The sequence below is a fragment of the Eriocheir sinensis genome, unplaced genomic scaffold (assembly GCF_024679095.1).
Source record: "Eriocheir sinensis breed Jianghai 21 unplaced genomic scaffold, ASM2467909v1 Scaffold680, whole genome shotgun sequence".
In the NCBI taxonomy this organism is placed as follows: Eukaryota; Metazoa; Arthropoda; class Malacostraca; order Decapoda; family Varunidae; genus Eriocheir; species Eriocheir sinensis.
This window is the reverse complement of record NW_026112032.1, coordinates 210,058-238,018: the sequence shown is the minus strand read 5'-3', so window position 1 is coordinate 238,018 and position 27,961 is coordinate 210,058. Positions and strand designations below refer to the sequence as shown.

The 27,961-nt window shown below is 49.0% G+C and overlaps 1 protein-coding gene across 1 annotated transcript; it reads right to left on the bottom strand.

Moving 5' to 3' along the window:
- Window positions 1-24,267: 24,267 nt before the first annotated feature.
- LOC126993819 (uncharacterized) lies at window positions 24,268-27,674 on the bottom strand. Its single transcript, XM_050852962.1, has 3 exons — window positions 27,053-27,674; window positions 25,276-26,987; window positions 24,268-24,450 (listed from the first exon to the last, which is right to left on the bottom strand). Exons 2-3 carry the CDS (start codon window positions 26,914-26,916, stop codon window positions 24,268-24,270), a joined length of 1,824 nt encoding a protein of 607 aa, XP_050708919.1. The 5' UTR covers window positions 26,917-26,987; window positions 27,053-27,674.
- Between the last annotated feature and the right edge of the window lie 287 nt (window positions 27,675-27,961).

Here is a 27,961-nt window from a genome sequence, read left to right as displayed (position 1 = left end):
GCTCTAGCCCTCTCGCCACTCGTGCCGAGAGCTCGGACCGGCGTGTCTCCGGCCCTTCCGTGGAACGCGCTAGGCTGCGTGGGCGCGGGGGCTCCGGCCTTCGGCCGGTTAGGTAGCAGCATCAGTCGTCCCTCGCTCCAAACCCACTTCGGCTGGCGCCCAGCGATCAACTCAGAACTGGCACGGACCAAGGGAATCCGACTGTCTAATTAAAAGAAAGCATCGCGATGGTCAGAGATAGATGTTGACGCAATGTGATTTATGCCCAGTGCTCTGAATGTCAAAGTGAAGAGATTCAACCAAGCGCGGGTAAACGGCGAGAATAGCTATGACTCTTCTACGGTACCAACCGGAAGAGTCATAGGGTACTAAGGAGAATCCCTCCACGTGGACCCGCTGGGCGTTATACGTGGGGAGTTCCCACCACTCGCTTCGTCGCCCAGGCTGCGACCCCGTATAACGGCGGAGTATCTCCTCCGCGCTGGCCCGCTTATGCTCGGGGCCAGCGTGAACCACCGGCTGCCAAGAAAAATACGCTTGTGTCCACCTGCCAATCAGCGCAGACGGACCCCGGTGGCGATGGGCACCCCGATGTCCATGGGACAACCTGCCCCATATGTGGGCGCGTATTCGCCTCCCTCATCGGCGCCGCGTCCACGAGCGACACACGCACCCGACTATATACCACGCTGCGGAGCCCTAGCGGCTGGTAACACGCCCAAAGGCGAGGTGGGACGCTGAAGAGGTGGCCCTTATGGCTACCTTCGAAGCGGCTCACCCCAACACCCGCCTTATAAACCAGGCCATACAAGAGGTGCTGCCCCACAGGACCCTGGACGCCATCAAAGGGAAGAGGAGGCAAGAAGCCTACAAGGCACAAGTCCGAGCAGCAGTGGGGCTGCTCGCGACTCCACGTGTGCCTCCTCTACAGCACCCCTCGGACGGGGACCGGGATACTGGAGACCGGCCACCGCACAGCCCCAACCCAGGAAGGACTCCACCTCCATCCATGGAGGACCCTGGGGAAGTGGGGGGAGCCCACGCCGCTCCCTCCCTGGACGCGAGCATCACGCCTGCTCCGCCCGAGTGCAGCGAAGCCACGACCGAGCTGAAGGTCACCAGTGAAGTTGGGCGCCTCTCTCAACTGCTCGGCGTGGCGGTCCCGAAAACACCGGAGGACCTCCAGCAACAATTGCGACAATGGGCGCCGTTGGGACCGGCCAGTCGGAGGCGGACTGGTCGGCCAAGACCGTCGCTACCACCTGGGCGGTCTGTCCTGACCACCCGGACGCTACGGTGGCGGGAGTATGCACGGTTCCAAGAGGCCTACAAGAAGAACCGAGGCGGGGCTATAACTGACATCTTAGCCGGCCGCAGCCCCGGGGGCGGTATTGGAGACCTTCCTCCCGGAACAGTCCAGTTCTGGCGGGAGGTTTTCGAACGTCCTAGCCCCGGCCCTGCCGGGCAGCTAACTCCGGTGAACCCGGGTGTTGGTCATGTGATGATGGCCCCGGTGAAACCGGCGGAAGTGATGGCGGCTTTCGCCGCCACAAAGGCCGACACGGCAGCCGGGCCTGGCGGAAGGACGCTGTCCGACCTGAAGGCCCTAAGCACTGACCAGCTTTTGTGGCTGATGGACTCAGCCATCATGCTGGGCTCCGTCCCCGAGAGTTGGGTTCATTGCCGAACCGTGCTGCTCCCGAAGGTGGACGCACCTCGGACAGCCTCCGACTACAGGCCGCTGACGATAGCACCCGTCGTGACGAGCGGCTTGCTACACACGCTCCCCTACCGCTGGGTCAAAAGGGATTCAAGCGGGAAGAGGGCTGGCCGCCAACTTGCTATTGGTGAAACGTGCCCTCGAAGCGGCTAAGAGCACCCCCCGCTCCCTGTACATGGCCTTCATTGATTTCAAGAAGGCCTTTCACTCAGTGGGCCACCCCGCCATAGTCAATACCCACTAGGCGGTGGGGCTTAGGGGAGCGATTTGCCAACTACATCGGCAATGTATATGCCAAGGCATCCACGAACCTGGATGAGAACACCAGAGTGGAACTTGGAAGAGGTGTCATGCAGGGCGACCCATTGTCGCCCTTATTGTTCAACCTCACATTGGACCAGGCCCTGTCCGCCCTACCCCAGACGTCGGAGTAGAGCTGGGTGGCGGCGCCCACGGCTACCTGGCTTTTGCTGATGACGTGGTGCTACTGGCCTCCACCAGGATAGGCTTAAAGGCAAGCCTGCGAGCGATGACATCTGCTGCGGCTGCCTTGGGCCTCGAGGTGGGGCCCTCAAAGTGCGCCTCCGTGGGGGTAGTGGCGGATGGAAAGAACAAGACCTGGTACCAAGACAAAATAAGGCTCCATGCTGGAGGCGAGGAGATTCGGTCCTTAGGCCCAGGCGACTTTTATAAGCACCTGGGTTCACGGTTGGGCGCCGCCTGGGCGAGCGGTCCGGTCCGTCCCACCTGTTGGGTCAGCTCATCGCTAAGCTGGGGCGACTCCAACGAGCCCCAGCCAAACCCCAGCAAAAGCACTGGGGCCTGGCCAGTGTACTTTTCCCTCAGATGTTGTACCCTCTGCTACACTCAAGGGCAAACAAGGGTGCTTTAAAAAGGATGGATGTGGAGATTCGGAAGTTCGTCCAAATCGCCCTCCATCTGTCGCATGATACCCCCAAGGGGTACTTTCATGCGGCCGGCGTGGATGGCGGGCTCGGAGTAACAGCTCTCGAGTCTCTCATCCCCCGATTAAAGCATGACCTTCTAGCCCGCCTCAGGCAGTCCCATGAACCTGCGGTGAGGGCTGTAGCAGAAGGTGCAAGTCCGCTCGACGACGCCTCCACTCCATCTTTGAGGAAGAGAGAAGAGAGGAGTCGCTGGTCCGAGAACCTTTATGGTTCTGTTGACGGTCGGGGGCTGCGAGGAGCCACTCAAACACCGGTATCCGCAGCCTTCCTGGACGGATATGCCCTGATGAAGGGCGGGATTTATTCGAAGGCGGTGAGGCTTAGAGGAGCCTTGCTGCCTACGAAATCCCGTTTGGCTAGGGGCAGACTGGAGCCCGACGTCATGTGCGACCTCTGCTTCGGCCGAAGGGTTCATTTCCTCGGACACATATTACAGCAGTGCCCGGACGTTGCAGGGTCTAGAACCCTACGCCACAACATTATCGATGGCGCCGTCCAGGCCCTCCAGCAGTCTGGGTATCAGGTGCTAAAGGAGCACCCCATCCCAACTCCAGTAGGGTTAAGGTACCCAGATATTGTATGCTGGAGGGATGATCGCTCGTGGGTAATTGACGTGCAGGTTGTCGCAGACAGCGCCGCCACGGACCTGCACGTGGCCCACGAGCGAAAAGCGTCCCATTATAACGTGGCGGCAGTGACGGACAAAGTGAGAGAGTGCTCAAGGTACCCCTCCATAGTCAGCTCGCTCACGCTGTCGTGGCGGGGGGTGGTAGCCCCAGCCTCCGTGAACACGTGGAGTGCGCTTGTAACGGGCTTGTCGGGGGGCGTTTAAAGGGTGTTGATTAAGACTTCAGCTTCCTTAAGGCGAATTATATTCGTAGCCTTTATGTACAAGAAGCGACGGAGCGAGAGCGACTGTCGTTGTGTGTCAGTCGGACTCTCGTGAAGGAGTGGCGAGTTACAGGTTGGAAAATAATTGTTACAATTGGTCACGTATGTCAAGGTGACCTCCACGCACCATCGGAGTGCTAAGTATACAAAACTGAGACGGTAAACACTGACGGACGACATTCCTATAAGGTGGCGTGATCTATCTGTCGTGGGGTTTTTCCATTGACAATTGTATGCCTAATTCGTGGTGATATTAAATAATAATAATACATTGATATCCTACTATAACACTGCTCGGTCACCTACCAGTGATCGCGACCTCGCGATATATAAAAATCGAAATAGCAGTCTAGGTACCATGAACATACATAGTGGGAGTTTGTCAAGCAGACTGCCTATGATACAATTATATTAAAACACTGGCTATGTAAGAACAGATGTGGAATTATAATATAAATAAGGAGAGGGAAACCACAACGTGTGTGACATGAAACATAAGAAACCTCTCAAAAGATAAATATAAGGACACATGTATAAGAAACTATCAACTGGCATAGTTACAGACAATGAAACGTTGATCTAGCTCCTAAAAAAAAAATACAGTAGTGAAACACAGTACAATGGTAAGTATAGGAGCAGCCAGGATTCTGTCCTCTGACTTGTCTGAGAAAAGGAAAACTACCTTGCCAGTGGCCTCCCGGCATCCAGTCGCCGTGTCTGCACAACCAAATAATCGTGCAGGACAGAGTTTCTCCTAATAAGGTAGCACATGACGACGAGACTGACGAACATCAGAAACATTGGTACAAAAAATCCAGGGTACAGGTAGGGGAGATGCAAGTAATCAGGCAGCGTTTCCTCCAGGGTTTCCGCAAACTCTGTTTTGTTCGCGAAAGACAATGAATTAAGGGAATTACGAGATGCTAGAGAAATGAATGTCATCGAGAGACCGTAGAGGAAACACTCGATGGGAAATATTGGCCGTGAAAACCAGACGAATCCGGGACGGGTACGTTGTTATGTTAGTGGAGCGGATATAGCATGCTTCCGCTATGGCATAGTGACCAGTAACCCGTTGATAAGTGGTACCCTCCGGGCAGATGACCGATACATAGAAGGACTGAGGGAAATAAAAATAATGCAGACCCTGAAAGTTCTTATGGAAAACAGGCGTTGGTGTTAGCTGCTTGTAGGGGCACAGGGAAAGAGCGTCAGACGCGTTCACGCGGGTGAGGGCGATCTCGCATACCCCTCCCCGAACTGGAAGGAAGGCAAAGAGAGACGCAGAGCAATAGAATCGCCCGAAGACCGTCTCCTTGCAATACTGCAAGAGTGAGTAGCTACCCGTTGAATACAGAGCGAAATCCTTCGCGATTAGAACAAGAGACGGGACGTGTCCAGGGCCAACACACTGTCCTTTGCTGAAAAAGGAACGGGACAATTTCGTGCCTCAAACACGTCAGCCGTCTGAAATGGAACATGAATGATTATGGCATCAGGGGTGAGGCTGGACTCATTCAAGGGGTAAAAATATTGACTCATGTCCGGGGTGAATAAAGGCGTCAGGCTATAATTTTGATACCCGATCTGGACAGTCGTTCTCAAATCGTGTAGAGGGAACAAGGCAGGTGTGACTCTACCGTGCGCTGCATCAACCATGTTGCTAATAACCTGCTGATTAGCCGTTGCGACGAAGTTAATGACGTTTTCCAATACATGCAAGGCCTGATCTAGGAGGAGAAACTGAATCACCTGGTCGATCTGTTTGACAACTATGTTGATAACCTCTACCATCTTATTTGTCTGCTCTAGCAGTTCCTCAATGTTAGTATGCAATTGCGCAAGTTTTCTACAATTGGCGTTGATCACCCTGCGATTTCTAGCAGCAAAGGAAAGTACATGAGCGTAGTGGTCCCGCAAATCGCGAACGTCCTCGTCGGTAGCCGTACCGAAAAGGAACTTTGAGGCGGACCCCACGATGTTGAGCAATCCCCTCTTTACCCGAGAGTGAACTGAGTGAAAACTATAATCCATGTTTACCTCATCAACTTTTCCCCGTAAGAACAGAATCCGATCCTCCAGTAGTTGAAAAAGAGTCAGAGAGTTGGTACTAGAAGGAGCCTTTGATTCCCTAGTCTTGGTAGCCCGGATAGCGTCTGCCATGCCGAGTAGTTTTTCTGAGACTATCCTGATTGTGTCCGTGGTGTTGGTCAAGGAAGTATATGGATATTTTACGAGGAGCACATCTTCTACGAGGAAGACCTCTCCTATGTGTGCCGTGAGGGCACCAGGCTTCAGGTGGATGGGTGTTGTTGCAAGCAGGGAGCCGAGGGACAACAAGATGGTCAGAAAACGCAACATCATGATCTGAAAGTGGTGGGAATGAAGTATTTAAACCCGTGGTCTCAAGTTATAGCTATGGGTGTTGGGATTATCTTGTTGAACATTTGACTCTGAGGGGGAAGTACCAATATCAAGGTCCAAAGGTGAGGGAATTACTTTCAGACGATCACTGTGAACTTCTAGACTGACTCCACTATTCGACTCGAGAACCTCGAACCGATTACCCCTGACATTCCGAACAACTCGGTAAGGACCCACAAATTTAGCCCCCAGTTTCGAACTCCTTTCCGCTTGCTTAATCATGACTGTGTCACCCTCTTTGAAATTCACCGGGACGGCCTGTTTGTGTTGTTTTGACATCATTTCACCCTTCGTAGCTTTTAACGTACACCTAACTTCTGAGTGTATCTTGGAAAACATATGCATCTGCTGTTGTGCGTACCTATCAATGTTGTAGAGAGGTTGCTGTGGGGTTGTAAGGAAGTCGTACGGAAGACGTTTCTCCACCCCATATAAGATGTAGTAGGGAGACTTCCCCGTAGAGTCGTTTACCGACGTATTTATGGAAGCGGCTATATGCGATAGCCAATTCTCCCAATTATCGTGGAGATCGTTCACGATAGGCCTGAGGACCTGTAAGATTTTCCTATTAGCCCTCTCCGCCAACCCATTAGCAGCTGGGTGGTAAGCTGTGATGAAGGATTGCGTGATGTTAAACTGAGCGCATATTTCGCTCAATACTGAGTTCCTAAACTCGGTGCCATTGTCACTCAGAAGAATTCGAGGAGACGAATGTGGACACAACACGTGAGTCACGAGGGCATGGGCCACGCGTGTGGCTGTCTTGTCCTTGAGAGGCGCTAGAACTAGAAACCTAGAGAACTGGTCGACGCACACCAATAAGTAGCGCGAGCCATGTTGGCTCTGGGGGAGCTGTAATAAGTCTATATTAACAACATCCCATGGCGCCTCTGGTACTGGGTATTGCAACATAGGTGCTGGCCCTTTGACGGACCCCTTGTGCTTAGCACAAACGACGCAATGTGCGACATGTTTACTACATCAACCCGTAATGTGGGCCAGTAGAATTTTCGTCTGGTGACAGATAGCGTCTTGTCTCTTCCTGGGTGACCCGCAATGGGTGTGTTATGGACCAGCTTAAGCGTCACGGGGACGTATATGTCTGGGATGACCAGTTGGTCTATAGGTACCGATTTGGTTGGCCATGACCTACAAAGGAGGTTGTCCTCTGATAGGAAGAATTGTGAAAAGGGAACTGGCAATTCAGGAAGGTTTGATTCGTCTCCCGACTCGAGGGCGTAAATTAACCTCTTCCACACAGGGTGGTCACGCTGAGCAGTGTGTAGCTCAGGTGAAGTGAAGTTGTGGATGACCTCTGGGGTGGTAATCGCGCCTATCGGAACATTCCGAGATAAGGCATCTGCGACCACATTTGTTTTCCCGGTGATGTATTTTATCTCCGGATTGTATGCTTGGATCGTTAAGAACCATCTTGCCAGACGACCGTGTAGGTTTTTTCCCTTGAAAAGATCAGTTATGGCCGCGTGGTCCGTAAACACCACATTTTTGTACCCCATCACAATGTCACGAAAATGCTTCAGAGCCCACACAATGGCAAGAGCCTCTAGGTGGGTAACAGAATAGTTCTTTTCCGGATCTGTAAGTACTCGACTGGCGAACGCTATCACATGCTTTTTGCCGGACATATCTGTCCTCACCTCACCTCTGAGGGTGAGATTACAGTTGACAGAGGCGATGGATTGACCATCCCCTGTATGCGTCGGCCTTGATACACGATCGCGTTGCTTACAGGGTTTATGGCGATGTGCAGGTCTTTCATGGCGTTTAATCCTAAGATCCCATCCACAGGTAAAGCAAACCTGCTAGAGACATAAAAGAAATCTCGAAAGGGACATACTTTTTCATGTAAGCTGACTGTTAGCGGTACTCGCCCAAGGATTCCCAGAGTGGAGCCCGTCACGCCTATCACATTCAGGTCGTTCTCTTGGAGCGGCCAATTTTCCCCACTCGCTTGTCGTGTCAGTGACCTGTAAGCGGAGTCGGATATGACATTGACTGTGGCACCTGTGTCAACCGCTAAGGTGAGGGAAGTGTTGCCCACCTTGCAAGGGAGGGCAATTATGCTTGTCCGTCCCAAGGCGGCAATGACGGAGTCAAGTTGCACCCAATTAGTATTTTCCTTAAGGGACACTTGGATGTACGCCTCGGGGCTGTCACGAAGTCATGTCTTTTTATTCTGAGAAGAGGAGTGTGGTTTACTGTCCGCTGAGGACTTGTACTTCTGTTCCTCCTTGGCCTTTTGTATTGCAGAACAACTGTCTGAATCATGAAAACAATTCCCGTGGATATGGCAAAAGGCAGCCTTCCGCTGATGGGTTGGCCTAGGGTTCCTGTGTGATGAATGATGCCCGCCCCTGTAACCTCCTGACCTCCTATCTGAGCCCCGTCTCGAATGTGTTGATTCCCTACGTTTCGCGAAACAAGAATGTTCAGAATGTCCTGATTGTTTGCAAAAACTACAGGTGAGAGATGCCTTACTTTGTGCTTGCAATGCTGCTGCCGTTGCGAGGGGTTGATGGTGAGGGTGTTCCTGAACCTTGACCTCTAACTCTGAGACGAAGTCAACCAACTTCCCGCTCGGTTTGAAGGCCAAAGGGAGGGCAGAACGGCGGTTCTTCTCTGAAATATGAAATAAGTAAAAAAACAACTCGAAAGCTGTCTTCACCTGGTGCTTTTGCATACAGCCCCCTGGAAGCCAGAGCGCGTCTTCCAGGCTCTTGACACAGTCAACCGCCAGCTGATTGGCCTCAATCATGGAGTCCCAAATCGGCTTTGTTGAGGAATTTTTTTGGAGGGACTCAACCGTGTGTGCTATCTGTCTAACGATGCTTGGTTTACTCCCGCCCCCGAAGATTTTAATGAAATTCCCTTTAAAAACCTCATAGTTTACACCAATGTCCCCCGAAGCGAACGCTGAGGACTGCATCAAATTCAGTGCCCGAGAGCCTGGAAGTAACCGTGACCGAATGAAAGCGATTTTATCATGATCTTCCGTAATGGAGGAATTTACGATGGCAGATTCACACAAATCTAAAAACTGTCGCGCCGAAAAATCGGTCTCGCCTCCCGAGAATTGTCGAATACTGGCGTGAGTTGGAATGACCCGAATCGTGGGCGGGGGGAAGTGGTGTGGGGCCCCAGGAGGAGGAGGGGGAGGTGGATCGACAGGCATTGTGTTCGGCCGAGTGGGGGTTAAGTATTCAGACGATTCTGAAGGTGAAGGGGCGCTATCCCTTGGGAGGGAAGAGTACGTAGCCCCCGATCGCAAATTCACCACATTTAAATCACCGGTGTTTGCACCTTGCTCCAATTCCTCCTCACTTGAAGGACGAGCCAACTGTTTAAAGGTGTCGCCGAGTTTAGCGAGAGTGTCTTTGTTCATAATATGGTGTAAACCATTCACAAAAGAGGAGCATATGTTGATAGCTGTAAATATGAACCAATAAACGGAATGTGTAGGAATGAATAGTTTGCATTGAAAACCCTAAAAAGGCAAGAAAGAATGGCTAGCAAGGTGCCTGTATAGACGTAATAGAAGTTAAGGTTATAATGGAATGCCCTAATGATATGGGTATAATGAAAGAATAACTATATAAACAAAGTGGTATGTTAAGTGAGTATACCATTGAAGCTCACGTTTTCTCTCGAGCGGTGAAAATAAAACGGAGGCAGGGCACACTGATGAAGATTAACTTTGATAAGGGAACTCACACTATACTCAATAGACTCGCTAGCAAACTATAAGAAAGAATCAATATCGTATGGGAATGAACGTTACTCTCACAATTATGACTGAATAACAGTGTTAGGAACACAGAAATAAAAAAAATCGTGCCTCTGCACGGATAATAATGAAAATGAGCCGAGTCGGCAAATTTGGACAAGATGGGAATATCCACAAATACCAAGATTAATCAGCTGATGTAGTGGAGAGGGCGACGGCTTGTGATGCCTTGGGTTACGTGCAGTCGTTGCAGGCGCGTCAGGAAACCTCGGCCGCGGCCACAGCGGCGGTGAGAGGTGAGGGATGGGCTGACATCGGAGGACTCGCAATGGCGGATGAAAAACTGCTGACCCAGCAATTTGAGCGGCCGCGGTTGCGGCGGCTGGGAGACGGTACACTGCCGCCAGACGAATGATGGCCGCGTCGTCCTTGTTATAGTAAGAGATGGGCGGCGGTGGCAGATAAGACGACTTGGGTGTGTAACCTCTTGAGAAGACGCCTTGCAAGAAACGATAGTGGGAACAGCTTGCAGTCACCGGGAGATGACCGCGGGTACCCTTGCCGACTGTTTGCCGGAAGAGGTTTGGGCCGATGCTCCCGGCAGCGGCGGTGGTGCCGCCAGCTGTGGAGCGAGGGGCATGCGGGGTGTCCCAAGGTCAGCGGGGCGTGCCTCCTCCTTGCTGGTGTGAATACTTCCGCCGTATCGTGGAGTGGCTTGCAGTGTTCGTAGCAGTGCTGGCTTGAAGCGGGGGAGCGGCTTGTAGATTGTGGCCCTCGCGTTCGGCTGCGTAGGCCGGAGGGTGTGCTCGGGGCTTGTAGGCTTGACGCCTATAGAGTTGCTTGTAGCTGGTGTGCTCGAGGCTTGTAGGCTGGACGCCTGTAGAGTTGCTTGTAGCTGGTGTGCTCGAGGCTTGTAGACTGGACGCCTGTAGAGTTGCCCGTAGCCTGTAGGCTTGTAGGCTGGACGCCTGTAGAGTTGCTGCTGGTGTGCTCGAGGCTTGGAGGCTGGACGCCTGTAGAGTTGCTTGTAGCCGGCGCCTGGTGAGTTGCACGTAGGTGGCGACTTGTGAGTTGCACGTAGGTGGCGACTTGTGAGATGCTTGTAGCTGGCGCCTTGTGAGTTGCACGTAGGTGGCGACTTGTGAGATGCTTGTAGCTGGCGCCTTGTGAGTCGCACGTAGGTGGCGACTTGTGAGATGCTTGTAGCTGGCGCCTTGTGAGTCGCACGTAGGTGGGCGCCGTGTGAGATGCTTGTAGCTGGCGCCTTGTGAGTTGCACGTAGGTGGGCGCCTTGTGAGATGCTTGTAGCTGGCGCCTTGTGAGTTGCACGTAGGTGGGCGCCGTGTGAGATGCTTGTAGCTGGCGCCTTGTGAGTTGCACGTAGGTGGGCGCCTTGTGAGATGCCGCGGACGACTGGTGCGTTGCCGCGGACGGCAGGTGCGTTGCCGCGGACGGCTGGTGCGTTGACTCCTTCTTCCCTTGTACGCCTGTCCCCGGAGTTTGTTGGTGAGTTCTCGTGGCTTGGAGGAGAACGAGGTAGCGAAGGCACAGGCGCGGGGTGACCGCTGCCAACCAAATGTAACGGGCTTGTCGGGGGGCGTTTAAAGGGTGTTGATTAAGACTTCAGCTTCCTTAAGGCGAATTATATTCGTAGCCTTTATGTACAAGAAGCGACGGAGCGAGAGCGACTGTCGTTGTGTGTCAGTCGGACTCTCGTGAAGGAGTGGCGAGTTACAGGTTGGAAAATAATTGTTACAATTGGTCACGTATGTCAAGGTGACCTCCACGCACCATTGGAGTGCTAAGTATACAAAACTGAGACGGTAAACACTGACGGACGACATTCCTATAAGGTGGCGTGATCTATCTGTCGTGGGGTTTTTCCATTGACAATTGTATGCCTAATACGTGGTGATATTAAATAATAATAATACATTGATATCCTACTATAACACGCTGGGGCTTACCAAAGCCGGGCTTAAGCTCGTGGTGGTCGGGGCCCTCGAGGGTGGGGTCCGGATCTACCAAGCACACAGAAACACGGCAGGTGCACCCGTGGCAAGGGGTGTGCCATGAAGGGTCGCACCCTGTGCAGAGCATTGACAAGCAGTGAGATGGATAAGATATGGAACTTAAAGGATATGTGAAGTGAAAAGATCTGAAAGAGATGGGAAGTGCTATACAATGTTGCACATAGCCAATAATGGCACCCTACCTTCCCCGTGTTCTCCTGCCTCATGGGTGTGTATGTGTGGTGGAGGGGTGTGAGCGTTGGTGATGTTTTGTTATTATGTATGCGTTACTATTTAAGATGATGTATGTAGTGGTTTAAATAAACGGTGAGGCATGGAATGACGTGGGGAGGCCTTAAGAAAAGGGAGGGAGCTACGGCCCCCTCCCTTTTATTAATAATGGTGGTCATATGTTAGCCAAATGCCTCGTCATCTAATTAGTGACGCGCATGAATGGATTAACGAGATTCCCACTGTCCCTATCTACTATCTAGCGAGCCCACAGGCAGGGGAACGGGCCTGCGCCTAACAGCGGGGAAAGAAGACCCTGTTGAGCTTGACTCTAGTCTGATTTTGCAGAGAGACATCAGAGGTGTAGCATAAGTGGGAGGTCGTCACATCACGGGCTTGCTCCGTGCGGCCGACAATGAGATACCACTACTCTGATCGTTTCTTTACTTACTCGGTGAGACGGAATCGGAGCTTCCCCACGTGGGATTGCCTCCTGTTTCTAGCCTAAAGCGGCGGAAGGGAGGGCGCGCTTGGTTTCGGCCTTGCGTTAGCCTGACCGGGCGTTCGCGCCCGCCGCGATCCGCTCCGAGGACATTATCAGGTGGGGAGTTTGACTGGGGCGGTACATCTGTCAAACGATAACGCAGGTGCCCTAAGGCCAGCTCAGCGTGGACAGAAACCTCGCGTAGAGCAAAAGGGCAAATGCTGGCTTGATCCTGATTTTCAGTACGAATACGGACTGCGAAAGCAGGGCCTATCGATCCTTTTGACTTTATGAGTTTTAAGCAAGAGGTGTCAGAAAAGTTACTACAGGGATAACTGGGTTGTGGCGGCCAAGCGTTCATAGCGACGTCGCTTTTTGATCCTTCGATGTCTGTCGGCTCTTCCTATCATTGTGAAGCAGAATTCACCAAGCGTTGGATTGTTCACCCATAAAAAGGGAACGTGAGCTGGGTTTAGACCGTAGCTCAGACGGGTTAGTCTTCGTCGATTTTTTTTTGGGGGGGGATTCCTTAAGTAACACGAGTTTCTCACATGAGGCAGCGACCCCTAAGAGTGTTCTCATCTCACCGGAGCTTGTTAGTTCTCGGACTGGAGGTGAGGCTTTTTCGATGCTACTTAAGCCATAGGAGCCCATGTTAAAAGAAAACAAAAATATCTCACGTGAGTCCCAAGTGAGAAAAGGTCTCACTTTTGGAAGATAAGTCTGTCGCGGGACGGAGCAAAGGGTCCTAATGTCGCTACAGCCATAACCTGCTGGAACTAATGGAACCCTGCATAGTGGCAACATCTTGTCTCTTAAAAATATTAACACTGCCTTTTTTCGTCAATATAACTTCAATAACTTCGGCATACAGCGTCATTTTACATTACTTCTGTAATAATCTACATTAATTTTGATTTAATTATCTAAAATCAGTTTTTCGACTTTTTACGGAAAAAAAAGTGTCTTTTTTTGCGTGGTCTAAAGTTTAGAATCATCTAAAAAAAGATTTCATTGACGTATCCTATTTATTTCTGATTTGTATTGATTTTGCAGAAAAAAAAATGGAGTGAAGTTATTTTGACACTGCGACATGTGTTTCTTTTTCGACTTTCACCCTGATTCTCAGATATGTTGAAGATGACAATTAGTACTTTATATTAATACAAATTACAACATTGTACACCGTTTTTTTTATGAAAAGTTATTGTAACCCGAAAAACTAGATCGTTTGTGTTATTCGTTGTATTGTTTCGACCTATTCCATTTTAGCAGCAGAAGGTATATATTTTTTTTTTGTATAAGTACAGTTAATTTCGCTTCTCTGGGCTGATATTTACTTATATGTCTTACAGGTTGCCATGATTTTTTTAGCCCCCTTGATCCAGGTGTACGTAGACTCGACAAGTGTAAATCGGTCCTAAACTTGCATCATGTTGCTACATTAGTTCCGAAACTCCAAACTTCGTTTTTATTTTATTTTATTTTAAAGCATGCACACAATTTCCTCGTGCAAAAATGATGCTTTTATTTTTTGGCACGTAACGGACAGTTCCTACATTTTGTTTCACATTTCGGCTTTCCCTTTCATCCGATAATCACTGGGCACCAATATGTGATGTAATTTTGCGTTATTCATTATATTGCGTTGTCGGCTACCTTAATTTTTAGTTTTTGCTCTGACAAGAATGTTTTAAAAATCGATTAAATACGAGTCTTAACCTGGTGTATGGGAGCATTAGAAGTGGCAGCTTTGGAGAAATTTAATTTCCAGGTCCGTAAAATATCGAGGAGGCAACGATAAACTAGAATTTTATAACTGAGATGATTGACGGGATTTTGAAGGTTGTATGTCTATTTTTAATGACATGGCAGCCTTCAGAAGGTAATGTAAAATGTACAAACTGGAAAGTTTTCCTCCTCCATGCACCATGTTTAGACCCAGCAAATGTACCGTGAGGTAGATTTAGACCACCGATTCATATATAAGAGCTGGAGTTCTACAAAGAATACTATTCCTTATGCCATTAGCTTTGCCTGCAATCTCTCTCACATGAAGAATGAACATGAGAAAAGAATCAATCCTGACCCCAAGATCTTTGTAGTTGTCAACATCTAAAACGGGTTGCTCACCAATTAAGTACTGCAAGAGAACAGGTGCATATTGAAAACTTCTACAAAAGTTCATTCTAACACTTTTGCTAATTGAAAAAGACAAACCCCAAAATCTACTTGTATTGAAGTATAGGTTAATATATCTCTGCAGATGAAATTTGGAACTGAAATAACTTGGCATCTGCAAAGAGACAAAATTTACAATTTAAATAAAAAATAGCATGATTGATATAGATAAGAAACAGCTAGGAACCAATCACTGAACCCTGTGGGACATCGCTACTATCCTCAACTAGATAACTCTCACCACCATGCACAACCACTTCCATTTCCCTTCCAGCCATGTAATTACTCAGCCAACCCAGCAAACAGCTTTCAACCCCACTGCTAGCTAACATCCTAAGTAACATTCTATGGTTAACAACATCAAATGCCTTTTTAATTAAGTAAATAAATATAGCATCCACTGACGATGATGATGATTATTAGGAAGTTTGTCTTGGCGCCGCAACTTTAAGGGCGTGTGGCGCCGAATAAAATATTAAATAAACTATATCTTAAAACTATACCATAGAGTATTTAATTAAAAACAGGGTGACTTAATTAATTAAATTGGAAAAAAAAGGTTAAAAATGAAAAACGATAAAACAACAACAATAAAAGGTCAATAAAACCTACAGGAGGATGAGGACGCCAGCCTCCTGTAGGAAGCCATACACGTCGTGCCCCGGGGAGAGTGTATTTTCCCCCAGCACCAGAGAGAGACATAAGCTCCCATATCAACCCAGACACCGAGGGAGGTACCGCTCTCGCAGGTCCCCCAGACTAGGGCACTCGACCAGCAAGTCACGGACAGTCACGGGTACCAAACAGTCATCTCAGTAGGGCTGAACTCCCCGGGATACGAGGAAGCCATGTGTGTATCGAGTATGACCCACTCTAAGGTGGATCAGAGCAGTCTCCTTCCTACGATTCTTAATACGATAATACGACTAGGGACGCACAGCCTTGGTCGTGACTTCCTCCCTCTTTGTCGTGGCAATTACAGCCGCTCACCTGCGCTACCACACACTCCTGAGTGCAGACCGCACGGTGTGATGCAAATCCCGAAGTGGAAGAGCGCACTGTGAGGGAGAACGAGAAGCAGCGGCCCGTGCCACCCCATCGTCCTCCTCATTACCACGCACAGAGACGTGGGCAGGTACCCAGCAGAAGGTCACTTGATGCCCACGCCGTTTTGCTAAAACTAACCAGCTAAAAAAAATATCTAAAATGATAGGGCGGGTGCTCCTAACTCTTCTATTGCAATCAGGGGTGCCTGTGAGTCAGAGTATATTGTATAAGTATCAACAAGTTGAGAAAAAATGACGCGATTTGCTAAAAGAACTGCAGATAGCTCTGCGGTAAAAAATTGAGGCAATAGCAGGCAAAGTTCCAGAACGGGAAAAGTCTGGAAAGACAGCTCCATATCCAACGCAAGCATCGGATTTGGTGCCGTCCGTGTATACTGGTACGGTGGTGGCGTGACTAGCTGAGTGGGTCAGTAAATGCTGTCGAGCAGTTGCCGTCGAGATGCTTGCCTTGTTAAAGTTAAAATATCGGCAGAAATGTGTGTTAGGAAATACCAACGGTGTGATGGGGGGTACGTGATATACTGCTATTGGGAAGTATGGTAGTGAGAGGTCCCCAATGGTATTCCGGACACGGAACCCAAAGGGGCGACGTAGGAGAGGTTTGTTTCTGTATATTATATTTAAACTGGTGTCTATGGCAACTGTGTATGCAGGGTTGTTAGGTTGGCGTTGTAGTCTGTATCATTACTTAATTAGTAGTCCGTCTTTATGTAAGTCCAAGGGTGGCACTCCCGCGTCAACTAAAATACTTGATATGGGGGATGGTCTAAATGCGCCTGTTGACAATCGGATCACGACAGGTAGACGTGAACCGCACATGATGACATCAGGGTCTGGATGATGGCCTCTCTGGCGACAGAAGTGCATAATAACCGACTTAAAAGGTGAAAATCGGAAGCCATGCATCTCCTCCCATCTGGATATCCTGTCGATGGCATGTTGCAGTCTTCGCTCTGCGGTAGACATTCGAGACACCGAGTACCAGACAGCCAGGTCGTCGACTTAAAGGGAGGACGATACCCCCTCAGGAAGCAATGTTGTATTTTTTAGGGGCAAAAAGTAGAGAAAAAGTCAGAAATATGCCAAAAAAGGAAAAAAAGCAAGAAAAGAGAACAATCCCCGGAAAAAAAAGGAAAGAAATGAAAGAAATCTTGAAAAAAAGGGGATTAAAAAGGAAATAAATGAAAAGAAATGGAAAAAATCAACCTCAAAAATTGAAAAAAGGACAAATGAAAAAAAAAAAACGGACAGGAAAAGCATAAAAAGACTTTTTTGGAAAAAAGTCGAAAAAAATAATACATCTGCCCACCAAAAGACCAAAAGAAGAAATAAAAGGGAGCAATCCCCGGAAAAAAATAAAGAAATCATCCCAAAAAGGAAACAAAAAGAAAACCATGAAAAATAATCACAAAAAAGAAAAAAAAATGGAAAGCAATGAAAAGAAATCATAAAAAAAGGAAAATAAAGAAAGATATTAAAATAAATAAAAAAGAAGTCAACCCAAAAATGGAAAGAAATGAAAAGAAATTGAAAAAAAAATAACAAAAGAATGGAATAAAAAGAAGGAAAGTCATGAAAAAAATGGACAGGAAAAGAAAAAAAAAAGGAGAAAATATTAAGAATTTGCACCCAAATCACCCCGAAATGGAAGAAAACAGCGAAAACCAAGCCCCCCCAAAACGAGAAGAGAGTCAGGGAAGACGGACACTCGCCCACCGGTGTGTGTGTGTGTGTGTGTGTGTGTGTGTGTGTGTGTGTGGCAGACAACCAGCACTTCCTCTCCCGGCCACGCGACTAGCGAGACTGGCAGTGGCTAGGGGTGGGCAGGTATCAGTATCGGTACTAAAGGTACCAGCTATACGGTACGCTGCCGGTAACAGTTTTCGGTACCGGGTTCAATACTAGCCAGTCGCTCATGGTGTCCCTCATTTCTTCTTCACACGCGTGAGACTGAGTGGATATCTCGGTGATATGGACATTATCTCTCTCTCTCTCTCTCTCTCTCTCTCTCTCTCTCTCTCTCTCTCTCTCTCTCTCTCTCTCTCTCTCTCTCTCTCTCTCTCTCTCTCTCTCTCTCTCTCTCTCTCTCTCTCTCTCTCTCCACTGAATTAAGTGAATATTTATTTTTCGATAGAAATTAGCATATATATAGTTATTATGGATGGACTCATAGTCTAATAACGATATATATATATATATATATATATATATATATATATATATATATATATATATATATATATATATATATATATATATATATATATATATATATATATATATATATATATATATATATATATATATATATATATATATATATATATATATATATATATATATATATATATATATATATATATATATATATATATATATATATATATATATATATATATATTAGCAAAACTATAAAAAAAAATAGGACATGAAAAATTATCATTCATAAAGTGTGCTCCCAAATCACGCATGGTTATGGATAACTTATCATCATGCTTGTTGAAAACTCTGGACTTAAATCCTCTATAAAGAATGTCTAGCTCCTTTGTCATTGCTTCTGGATCCGTATTAGTTGACTGAAAAAAAAATGTATTTACTTTCTCAAACTCTGACACAAGAGGGGAAAGAAAAATGAAAGAGGTAATTAATATCATCAGAAAGCATATCGTGAATCATTCTTGCTCTGTATCTCACTTCTGGTGTCCCTTCCTGCATTGCCAACCTGAAGTAGCATTTAAGTTCATTCCAGTTTTCAATTAGGCTTTTGATGACGCGTCCTTGTATCAGCCATTTGGTATCACAGCTTAAAAATGGCACATTAACTGTGTTCTTGTCACTGCATTCTCCTTCATATTGTTCATCATTCATTTCTTCAAACAGCTGCTTATATGTGTGGCGTCGAAGTGTACTATTTGAAAACCATCCAGGAATGTCTACAAGCAAAAATTCAAGGCTTGCAGGCAAGGTTTCAAATGATTTTTGGACACTGAGTGCCAAGGAGTGAAAGACATATTTATTCAGTATGCATTTCGGGGACGCTTCTTTAATCCTCGACCAGACACTGTAGTTTTCCTCAACCATTACAGCAGCTCCATCACAGGCAAGACCAATACAATCAGAAAGTGACAGACCATACTCTGAGAGACTGTTTTTAACTGCCTGGAAAAGGGCCACTCCAGTTGCCTGAACTACTGGATACAGTCCTAAAAATGCAGTCATGAATTTTTCAGACTTTTCACTGTAATATCTTACACAAATTGCCAGGAGTTTTTCCACTGGAATGTCAGTAGTTTCTTCAAGCATAAGATAATATTGTCCCATTAATATCATAGTTCACTTCAGCCTTAAGGAATGGGGACAAGACAGAACTTATGAGAGTGGTACACTTTGTTCGGTGAAGATGAATGTTTCCCAGGGTGGACCCTTTGTCATTCTTTTTGATGACTTCACCCAGGTGATCTATTGTTTGGATGGAACATTGACAGCACATCGTAAGGGATAACTCAATTTCTGCCCTTTTCACATAGTTAGACACTGGAGACAGCTTCAATTTTGGGGGAAAATTCACTGTTTTTGAAACTGACATTGAACTGACAATTTTCCTGTGCTGGGCTCCTTGTTCATGTTTCCCCCAAGTTCCTCGATGAGTCTGCAAAGTCTTGCGGCATAACTTGCAGAAAGCAAGATCAGAACCCACAGATAACACACTGGTGAACCAGGGAAATTCTTTTACCCATCACCCTCCATGGCTCTTAAATCTAAAGAAAAGTTATTTAGGTTAGGTTTGGTTCAGTTATGACAAGCCTCATATTCACACACAACCCTATGAGTATAGCTGCGTACCTGTAGGTGCACTGCTAGATAACACAGATGAAGAAAGTGCCACCAGGCACCAGTCCACCAGCGGTCAGCCACCGTTGTTTGTTTTGATTTTGTAACTTAACTGTTTTCCCACCAGAGAGCAGCAGTAGCGCAGCTCAAGATCAAGATCACTCTAGCAGCAAGTGCCACTTTCAAACTCTCATTCACTTCCCAGTTCCATATTTTCACTGTTCCCTCAGGAAACGTGAAATTTCACTATATTTTATTTATTATTCACCAGCAGCTCTGAAATTTCACCAGAGTTCACCAGGTTTTGTCTGGTTCCAAACTTTATTTATTGTTCACCATGAGCTCTGAAAGTTCATCAGATTTGCTAATCTGGTGCCGAATTTCACCATCTGGCAACATGCCACTCTGCTGGCTGGCTGCTGGCGCACGCCGCCTTGCCTATGACTCTTTTTCTTCTCTCTTTCTCTCTTTCTCTTTCAAGAAAGTGTATCAAGACACCCGCGACCTTTTCTGCCCCGGTGAGTCGAGTCAGCACACACCCGCACCCGAGAGCAGCAGCGGCGCGGTGTGGAGTCACGCGGGGCAGGGCGCCCCATGTGACTCCACACCGCGCCGCTGTCAGGAGTCTCGTTACCAATTCCGAGACGCCCACTTGTCTGCCTACGCCACAGCCTGTCGTGGGTAGGCGCTTACCTTCGCCAGACCAGGGCGGACTTTTAGCGGCGACCTTTGGAGGGGCGTGGTTGCTCCCTCACCCATTCATCCCCGCTACCAGGCGACGACAACGGCCGCCTTCCTCACCGCTGCCGGGCACCGCCCGCCGACGGCCGCCTTTCTTGCCGCTGCTAGGCCCCAAGGGCCGAAAGCCAAGGACGCGGGCAAGCCATCCAAGGACGCGAGCGAGCCAGCCAAGGACGCGGGCAAGCCATCCAATGACGCGGGCGAACCAGCCAAGGATGCGGGCAAGCCAGCCAAGGACGCGGGCAAGCCAGCCAAAGACGTGGGCAAGCCAGCTGAGGACGGAGGAGTGCCAAGGGTGCCGTCCTAACATTTTCAATGGTATCCACATGCATGTAGCTGACACAACACTAATACGATTTTAATTAACACCACTTGTTTAGCCATTTCAGGTGATTTATACGTGCTGTGTGTGTGTCTCCGTGTGGAGCCGTAATTAGTTTCCCTTAGGCTGTTGAATTTTATTCAAGTTTAGGTGGATGTTTAATATTTTTTTCCTGAATTGTGAACATTGCTATGCATTTTAAGTATAGTCATTCATTTTATTTTCACCTTTCTTGTGTGTGTTTTGTTGCACAGTGGAGAAGGTAGTTTCATCATGCTAAGTATTAACTCATAATTCTTTTCCCTCTTTTTAATGCGTTTTGGAAGTATCTGGGGCGAGTGAGCACACACTTAGCGGTGAATGATCATTACCTTTAGTACAGTTTAGCGGTAATACTTTTCCTTTTACCATATTCCTCCTCATGAAGCCTTATTTTACTAATGCCTCTATTTAAATGGCAGGGAAACCAAACCCGGAGTTAGAAGCTTTGGCCGAGGTATATCAGAAGTTGGTAAAGGATTCGGAAGAGACCGACGAGGATGAGAGAGTTCCTCCTCCTCCTCCTCCTCCTTCCCACCCCCATGATAAAAAAGATAATACCTTAACTAACCAACAATCCACAATGGCTACTAATACCATTAAACTTCTGCCGACTACGGCATCAGTCAGAGCTTTCGCAGGTAATGAACCGGATTACAGTGCGAGAGACTTCATCCTTCAATACGAGGATGTTATGAATAATTCATTTGTGTCAGAACCGGGAGGTAAAATCTCCTTCATTAGGTCCAGATTAAAGCCGGGAACAGAAGCTTCAGCTCTTTTGTACACCAGCGCGTTCATGGAACCGCAACAAACCAAAGATTATGACCAGTTTCGGTCACATTTTCTGGAGTCGTTCGGGGATAATGTTAAACACAGCCTCGTCAAGGGCATACATGTAGCTGTGACCAACTTGAGTTCATCTGTGGAGAGTAAAGGTCTTTTTGCTGGGCAAGTGGACGCCTATCGGTTGTCTACTGATTTGGGCTCATATTTGAGAGCTGGTGGCTGGGCAGAGTGTGAAGGAAACGAGACTGCAAGGGCCCAAGGCTGTTCCGGGCTAACAGTTTTCCATCTGAGCCAGGTGTTTTGCTCCCCCCCCTTTTCACAGTGTAGTCAGGAGAAGCGATACGCAAGATGTTAACTCCGTCTTTAATATGCACTTCAGCTCGCACAGCCCACGGGAGACAGGTAGGACGGCCGGTGTGGTTAGGCCGCTCACACAGCCCACGGGAGACAGGTAGGACGGCCGGTGTGGTAAGGCCGCTCACACAGCCTACGGGAGACAGGTAGGACGGCCGGCGTGGTGAGGCCGCTCATACAGCCCACGGAAGACAGGTAGGCAGGCCGGCGTGGTAAGGCCAGCAAGGGCGGCCCGGGTATTCGGTCTCGGGGCCAACAGTGTCTTCCCCGGGTAGACCGCGGCGGTGCTACGGCTGAGTGATGGAGGGCAGTACAGGGCCGGGCGTAACGCGGCAGCAGCCTCGTCAGGTGGAGGACTCGTTAGGTGGTGAAGGGGAGCCAGTGCCTAGCGAGCTGGCTCGACCGAGTCCTGGAGTCGTCTCTCGTCCTCAGCGCACCAACGTCCGAGGTTGCTTCGGCTGCTGACGTCAGGGCCCCCACTCGCGCCGGTGGAGCTCGGGCAGGGCGTTCGAGGCGTTCCGCTGCGGGTAGTGTGAAGCCTCGCTCGGGATGAGTGTAGGTCGAGTGAGGTGTTCCGGGGCTATGTTGGAGTTGAGGAGTTAATAGTTGTCTTCCCTTTACACATCTCCGCCGACAAGACTCGATACAGAGTATCGAGCTAGAAATCGGAAGACAAATATAGCCTAGCTCATATGAATGAATAATACCTAAACCAAACCGACACAAGAGAAACCATAGAACCAAACCAAGAGATTCAACAGTAAAAGAAACCCATTGATTTATGTAGCATCCCACAATAACTAACATCTGCTTAAGAAATCTGCTCCAATATTATCCTTCCCAGGAATGTGTACAACCCTGAATCGATACCCTTGAAGACAAAGTGCCCATCTAAGGATACGATCATTATTCTCCTCGAAGTGGGTCAAGTAGACGAGAGGTTTATGGTCGACTTCAAGCACAAACTCCTTGCCCCGCAGATATTAGTCAAAATGCTTAACCCCAAAGATGACTGCTAAGCATTCCTTTTCAATTGTAGCGTACCTGCGTTCTCTGTCTAGGAGCTTCCTGCTAGCGTAAGCTACTGGGTGCGGGTAATCCTGAACGTACTGCAACAACACAGCCCCCAAACCTTGATTTGATGCATCGGTCCGTAAAACGAAGGGACGTGACGGGTCAGGCAACTTGAGGACTGGCTGAGAGTGCAGTGCTGACTTGAGTTGTTCGAAACAGGTCCGCAGCTCATCTGACCATACCAGTGGTTCGGGGTTCTCTTTCCGCAGGAGGTCGGAGAGTCCACTGGTGTAGGAGGATGCCTGAGGTATGAAGACTCGGTAAAAGGAGATCATGCCTAGAAAGGAGCGAAGCAACTTTTTAGTTGTAGGAGGTGTGACTGAAGATATGGCAGATACTTTACTTTCCTGAGGCCGTAGTGTGTTACCGTCCACAATGAAGCCTAGATATTGGATGGATGTAAACCCGAATCGGCATTTTGAAGGTCAGGCCGTCAGTCCATGTTGTCTGAGACGGAGGAGGACAGCGTGGAGGGCGTCCAGGTGTGTTTCCCAAGTTGAACCTGATATGAAGATGTTGTCGAAGTAGAAGGTGACTCCCTCCAGACCGGCGAGGACGATTCGCATGAGCCTAATGTAGGTTGCACATGCTGTGACGAGTCCAAAAGGGAGGCGACAGAACTCCATTAGTCCCAAGTGTGTAGGGAAGACCGTCAGTGCCATGGCTCGGTCCGTCAGAGGTACCTGGTAATAGGCTTTAGTTAAGTCTAGTTCAGAGAAGTACTTACTACCGTAAAACTTGTGAAGGTCCTCCGTGATGGTGTTGATTGGCTCCGCGTCAAATATAGTCATGGAATTCAATACCCTGTAGTCCACGGCAAGGCGGTAGCTGCCAGAAGTCTTCTTTACCATAACGACCGGGGAACAATGAGGTGACCTTGAGGGTTTGATGATTCCCTGACTAAGAAGTAGTTCCACTTCCTGTTGGAAGAAAGGCCTGATATGTAAAGGAATGGGATAGAGTTTAGGCTTGATTCGCTCGGAGGAGCAAAGGTTGACGTCGTGCTCGATAGTGGAGATACAGCCTGGATTTTCTGATAAGACATCGCTAAATTTGTCCGTGAGGTAGAGGAGATCGTTCTGCTGATCAGGAGTGAGTTGTTCTCCTACTGCAGGCAGGGGATCAGAGACGTCGCGGTCTGCACGGCCATCCGGGGTTATCGGAAAGTCCTCGGCCGGGTCAAGACAGTCACCCTGGAACAGAGAGAAGGCTATTTCACAGATATCTTGTCCGTCACTAGGGATGGAAGGCTCATCTAGGATAGTAGCTTGGTTTATGTGGGCGCGTCTGTGATACAGCTTCAAGAGGTTAGCGTGATATAACTTTTCTTTACCCTTCTCATCGATCAGATAATTCACCCTGTTTTTACGCTCTAGAACCTTGTAGGGGCCACTCTAAGCCATTAATAGCTTACTGGAAGTGTCAGGGAGAAGGACGAGAACTTCATCACCAGGCTTGAACTGACGATCTTGCGAGTTCAAATCGAAGTAGGTCTTGTATCGGGTGGCACTAATGGTGGAATTTTGGGCAGCGATCTTGGAACAGTCGGCCAGCTTGTCCTTCAACTCGATGACATACTGGAAGCAAGACCTTTCATCCTCTGAAAGCTTACCGTCTTCCCATAGATCCCGTAGAACTGAAACTGGCCCCCTTACAGCCCTTCCATACAAGAGTTCAAAGGCAGAGAATCCTATTCTGTCACTAGGCATCTCCCGCAAAGCAAACAATACGGCCGGTAGATAGCGATGCCACTCTCGAGGCTTGTCAGAACACAGCTTCCGGAGGGAGGACTTCAGGGTAGAGTGGAAACGTTCTATTCTTCCATTCCCACTCGGATGGTAAGGGGTAGTGAAGAGCGGCTTCACTCCAAGAAGCCTGTGCAGTTCGGCCATCATTTGAGACGTGAACTGTGTGCCCCGATCAGACAGGATCTCACGGGGAATACCCACTCTGGAAAATATGGTCAACAAGGCTTCGGCGGTAGAGATGGAAGTGATGTCCATAAGGGGAACAGCCTCGGGGAAACCGGTAGAAAAATCAATCAAGGTAAGGATGTAACGGTGTCCTTCTGATGTGGGAGGAGACAATGGGCCAACAATATCAACTGCTACTCTAGCAAACGGTTCAGTAATTATGGGAAGCTGTTTAAGAGGGACCGGCCTAAGGCGTCCCTTAACAGACATACGCTGGCACTTGTCACAAGACCTACAGAAGGTTCGTATATCAGACCACATACATGGCCAGTAAAAGTGCTCTCCAATCTTCATGCCAGTCTTCCGATGGGAGAGATGTCCTGCCAGGGGACTCTCATGGGCGACTGTCAACACTGACCGTCGGCACTCCGCAGGGACTACTAGATACTTCTTCCCCAGCTTGTTACTGTGATGTGAAGACCGACAAACCCTGTAGAGCAGTTCGTCCGAGAACTCGTAGCCGAAGGTGGAGCCGGTGCGAGTGACTTCTTCTTCTCCCGTAGTGGCCTTGTTACGATGTGGCGCTAGAGTAGGGCACGAACTCTGCAATTTAGAGAAGTCCTGAGGAGTAATAGCCAGGGGCTCCAGATGAGGAAGTACAAGGGGGTGAATCTTACGAGCGGTGGCGGCCCGGGTCTGGACAGCTTGAATACTTTTCCCGGGAGCCTGGTCTGAAGGAACCGGAAAGGGTGTAGGTTCGTCACATGCCTTTGTCACGTCTGGGTCGTCAGGTGCACGTACTCCCTCAATGTTACCTACCAGCACTGTGCAAAACTTAAGTGGGGCCCTGATGGCATCAACCCAACCGTCAAAATAGGGGCACCGGAGGTAGCATCTTACCACAGGGAAGTAGTCGGCACGACCCAAGTAGTCGCTGCAGCGAACCTTTTTACCGTTGGAAATATCCGCGTCCGGCAATGCCTCCTCGGATACTAGGACACTTGAACAACCCGTATCGCGAACAATGGTGGATACCCTAGAGCCGTTGATGGTGCCCGAGGTGTAATACTGACGAGACGGTGATCCGGAACGGCAGAAGCCAATTTTGGGAGACTCCTTTGTTGGTTCTGGCTTGGACTTCTGTTTAAAAAGATAAGGATTCTGAGGGCAGTTAGGTCTAATGTGGCCACTCTGACCGCAGTTATGGCAACGAACCACCGAGGGTGTCTTTCGTGGCGTAGGTGGCGAATCCTTTAGTGAGGCGGCTTTGGTGAGGGATGGTCGTTTGCCGCGTTCCGACGCAGGGTTGCGTGGGTTAGAGTGGTGTGCTGAAGCCCAAACATCGGCTCGTTTTACTGCCTCCTCTAAGGTCTGAACGTTGTTTTCTTTCAGGAACAACCGCAGTTCTGTGGAAACAGAGGCTAGAAATTGATCGAGGATCATGAAGGACTTCAGCGAAGCAAAAGAGTGATCTACCTCGCTCGCGCTGAGCCAGTGGTCGAAAAGGCGAGTCAAATGGGTGGAGAATTGCTGGAACGTGTCACCAACGTTGATCTTGGCTGAGCGGAAGGCGGTGCGGTAGTGATCACTCGTCCTATGGGAGTGCTTCAGAATGTCTTCTTTTAGCTGACTGTAGTCGCCTGTGACCTCTTCCGACAAGGTGGTATAGAATTCAGCCAGCTTACCTGTGAGTAGGCTTCCCAAGTGGACTGCATAACTGCTCTTAGCAATGTTGAGGAGGGTAGCAACTCGCTCAAACCGGGTAAAATAAGAGGCAATGTCCTCACCTTCGCGATAAGATGGTAACTTGGGACGAGCAGCAAAGTCGACACTAGGGACGCCTAAGGCCGCCGAACCGCCAGCAACTTGGAGCTTCAGCAGTTCGAGGGCGAGAGCATGCTCTCTCTCCCGTTCACGGTCCTCGCGTTCCCGTTCCCGTTCACGTTCCTCGCGTTCCCGTTCACGTTCACGTTCCTCGCGTTCCCGTTCCTCCTTTTCTTTTCTGTTTCGTCTCTCCAACTCGCGTTCGTCCCGGAGGCGTGCCTGCTCATCGGACACAAAGGATTTCAACTCGTCGCCGTCGTACCCAAGCTCGCGACCGAGCTTAACTAGTTCCTGGATGGAAGACATGCCGAATGGGAAACAAAATAGAAAGATACACAGATTAAATACAAAATCCGAACACTGAATCTAACAAAACCCTAAGCGATGAAGAGACCAAACCACTGGTCAAATACAAAATCCTAACACTGAATCTAACAAACACCTAGGCGATGAAGAAACCAGACCCAAAGCAAATAGACGACAAAAAACCGCGGAAGACTTAACTTCCAATTGACACTAAAGAGGCGCACACGGCCTGACGCCCACAAGTGGCACGAGTGGGGTGAAAGTAACACTGTGCACAAACGCACATGAAAATACCCATAACCGTATCCCCGTGTGAAACACCACGAACACAGCACGTATCCGGGAACGGGAGACACTATATCAGAGGAGATGAACTCGCACCTGACTTCCGTGAGATCCGGACCAGAGTCTCTTAAGACGCACCTGGCCTGGGCGGTGGAATGGACCTCAGCACAATCCAATCGCCAAACACTCACTTTCGCCCTGAACAGCAAGTGCCGGTAGGTTAATCCTGACCGTCGGTGGTGACTGGCTGGTAGCGATGGTCTCCTGACCAGCGATGAGGGGAGGGGGAATCCTGGCGAGGTCGCCACTTGTGAAGGAAACGAAACTGCAAGGGCCCAAGGCTGTTCCGGGCTAACAGTTTTCCTTCTGAGCCAGGTGTTTTGCTCCCCCCCCTTTTCACAGTGTAGTCAGGAGAAGCGATACGCAAGATGTTAACTCCGTCTTTAATATGCACTTCAGCTCGCACAGCCCACGGGAGACAGGTAGGACGGCCGGTGTGGTTAGGCCGCTCACACAGCCCACGGGAGACAGGTAGGACGGCCGGTGTGGTAAGGCCGCTCACACAGCCTACGGGAGACAGGTAGGACGGCCGGCGTGGTGAGGCCGCTCATACAGCCCACGGAAGACAGGTAGGCAGGCCGGCGTGGTAAGGCCAGCAAGGGCGGCCCGGGTATTCGGTCTCGGGGCCAACAGTGTCTTCCCCGGGTAGACCGCGGCGGTGCTACGGCTGAGTGATGGAGGGCAGTGCCGGGCCGGGCGT

Coding starts and splice junctions, on each gene's coding strand:
- LOC126993819 (XM_050852962.1), bottom strand. CDS start 26,916: ATGTCTTCCATCCAGGAACTAGTTAAGCTCGGTCGCGAGCTTGGGTAC. Junction 24,451..25,275: donor CGGACGAACTGCTCTACAGG/GTTTGTCGGTCT, acceptor TCTTGCTTCCAG/TATGTCATCGAGTTGAAGGA.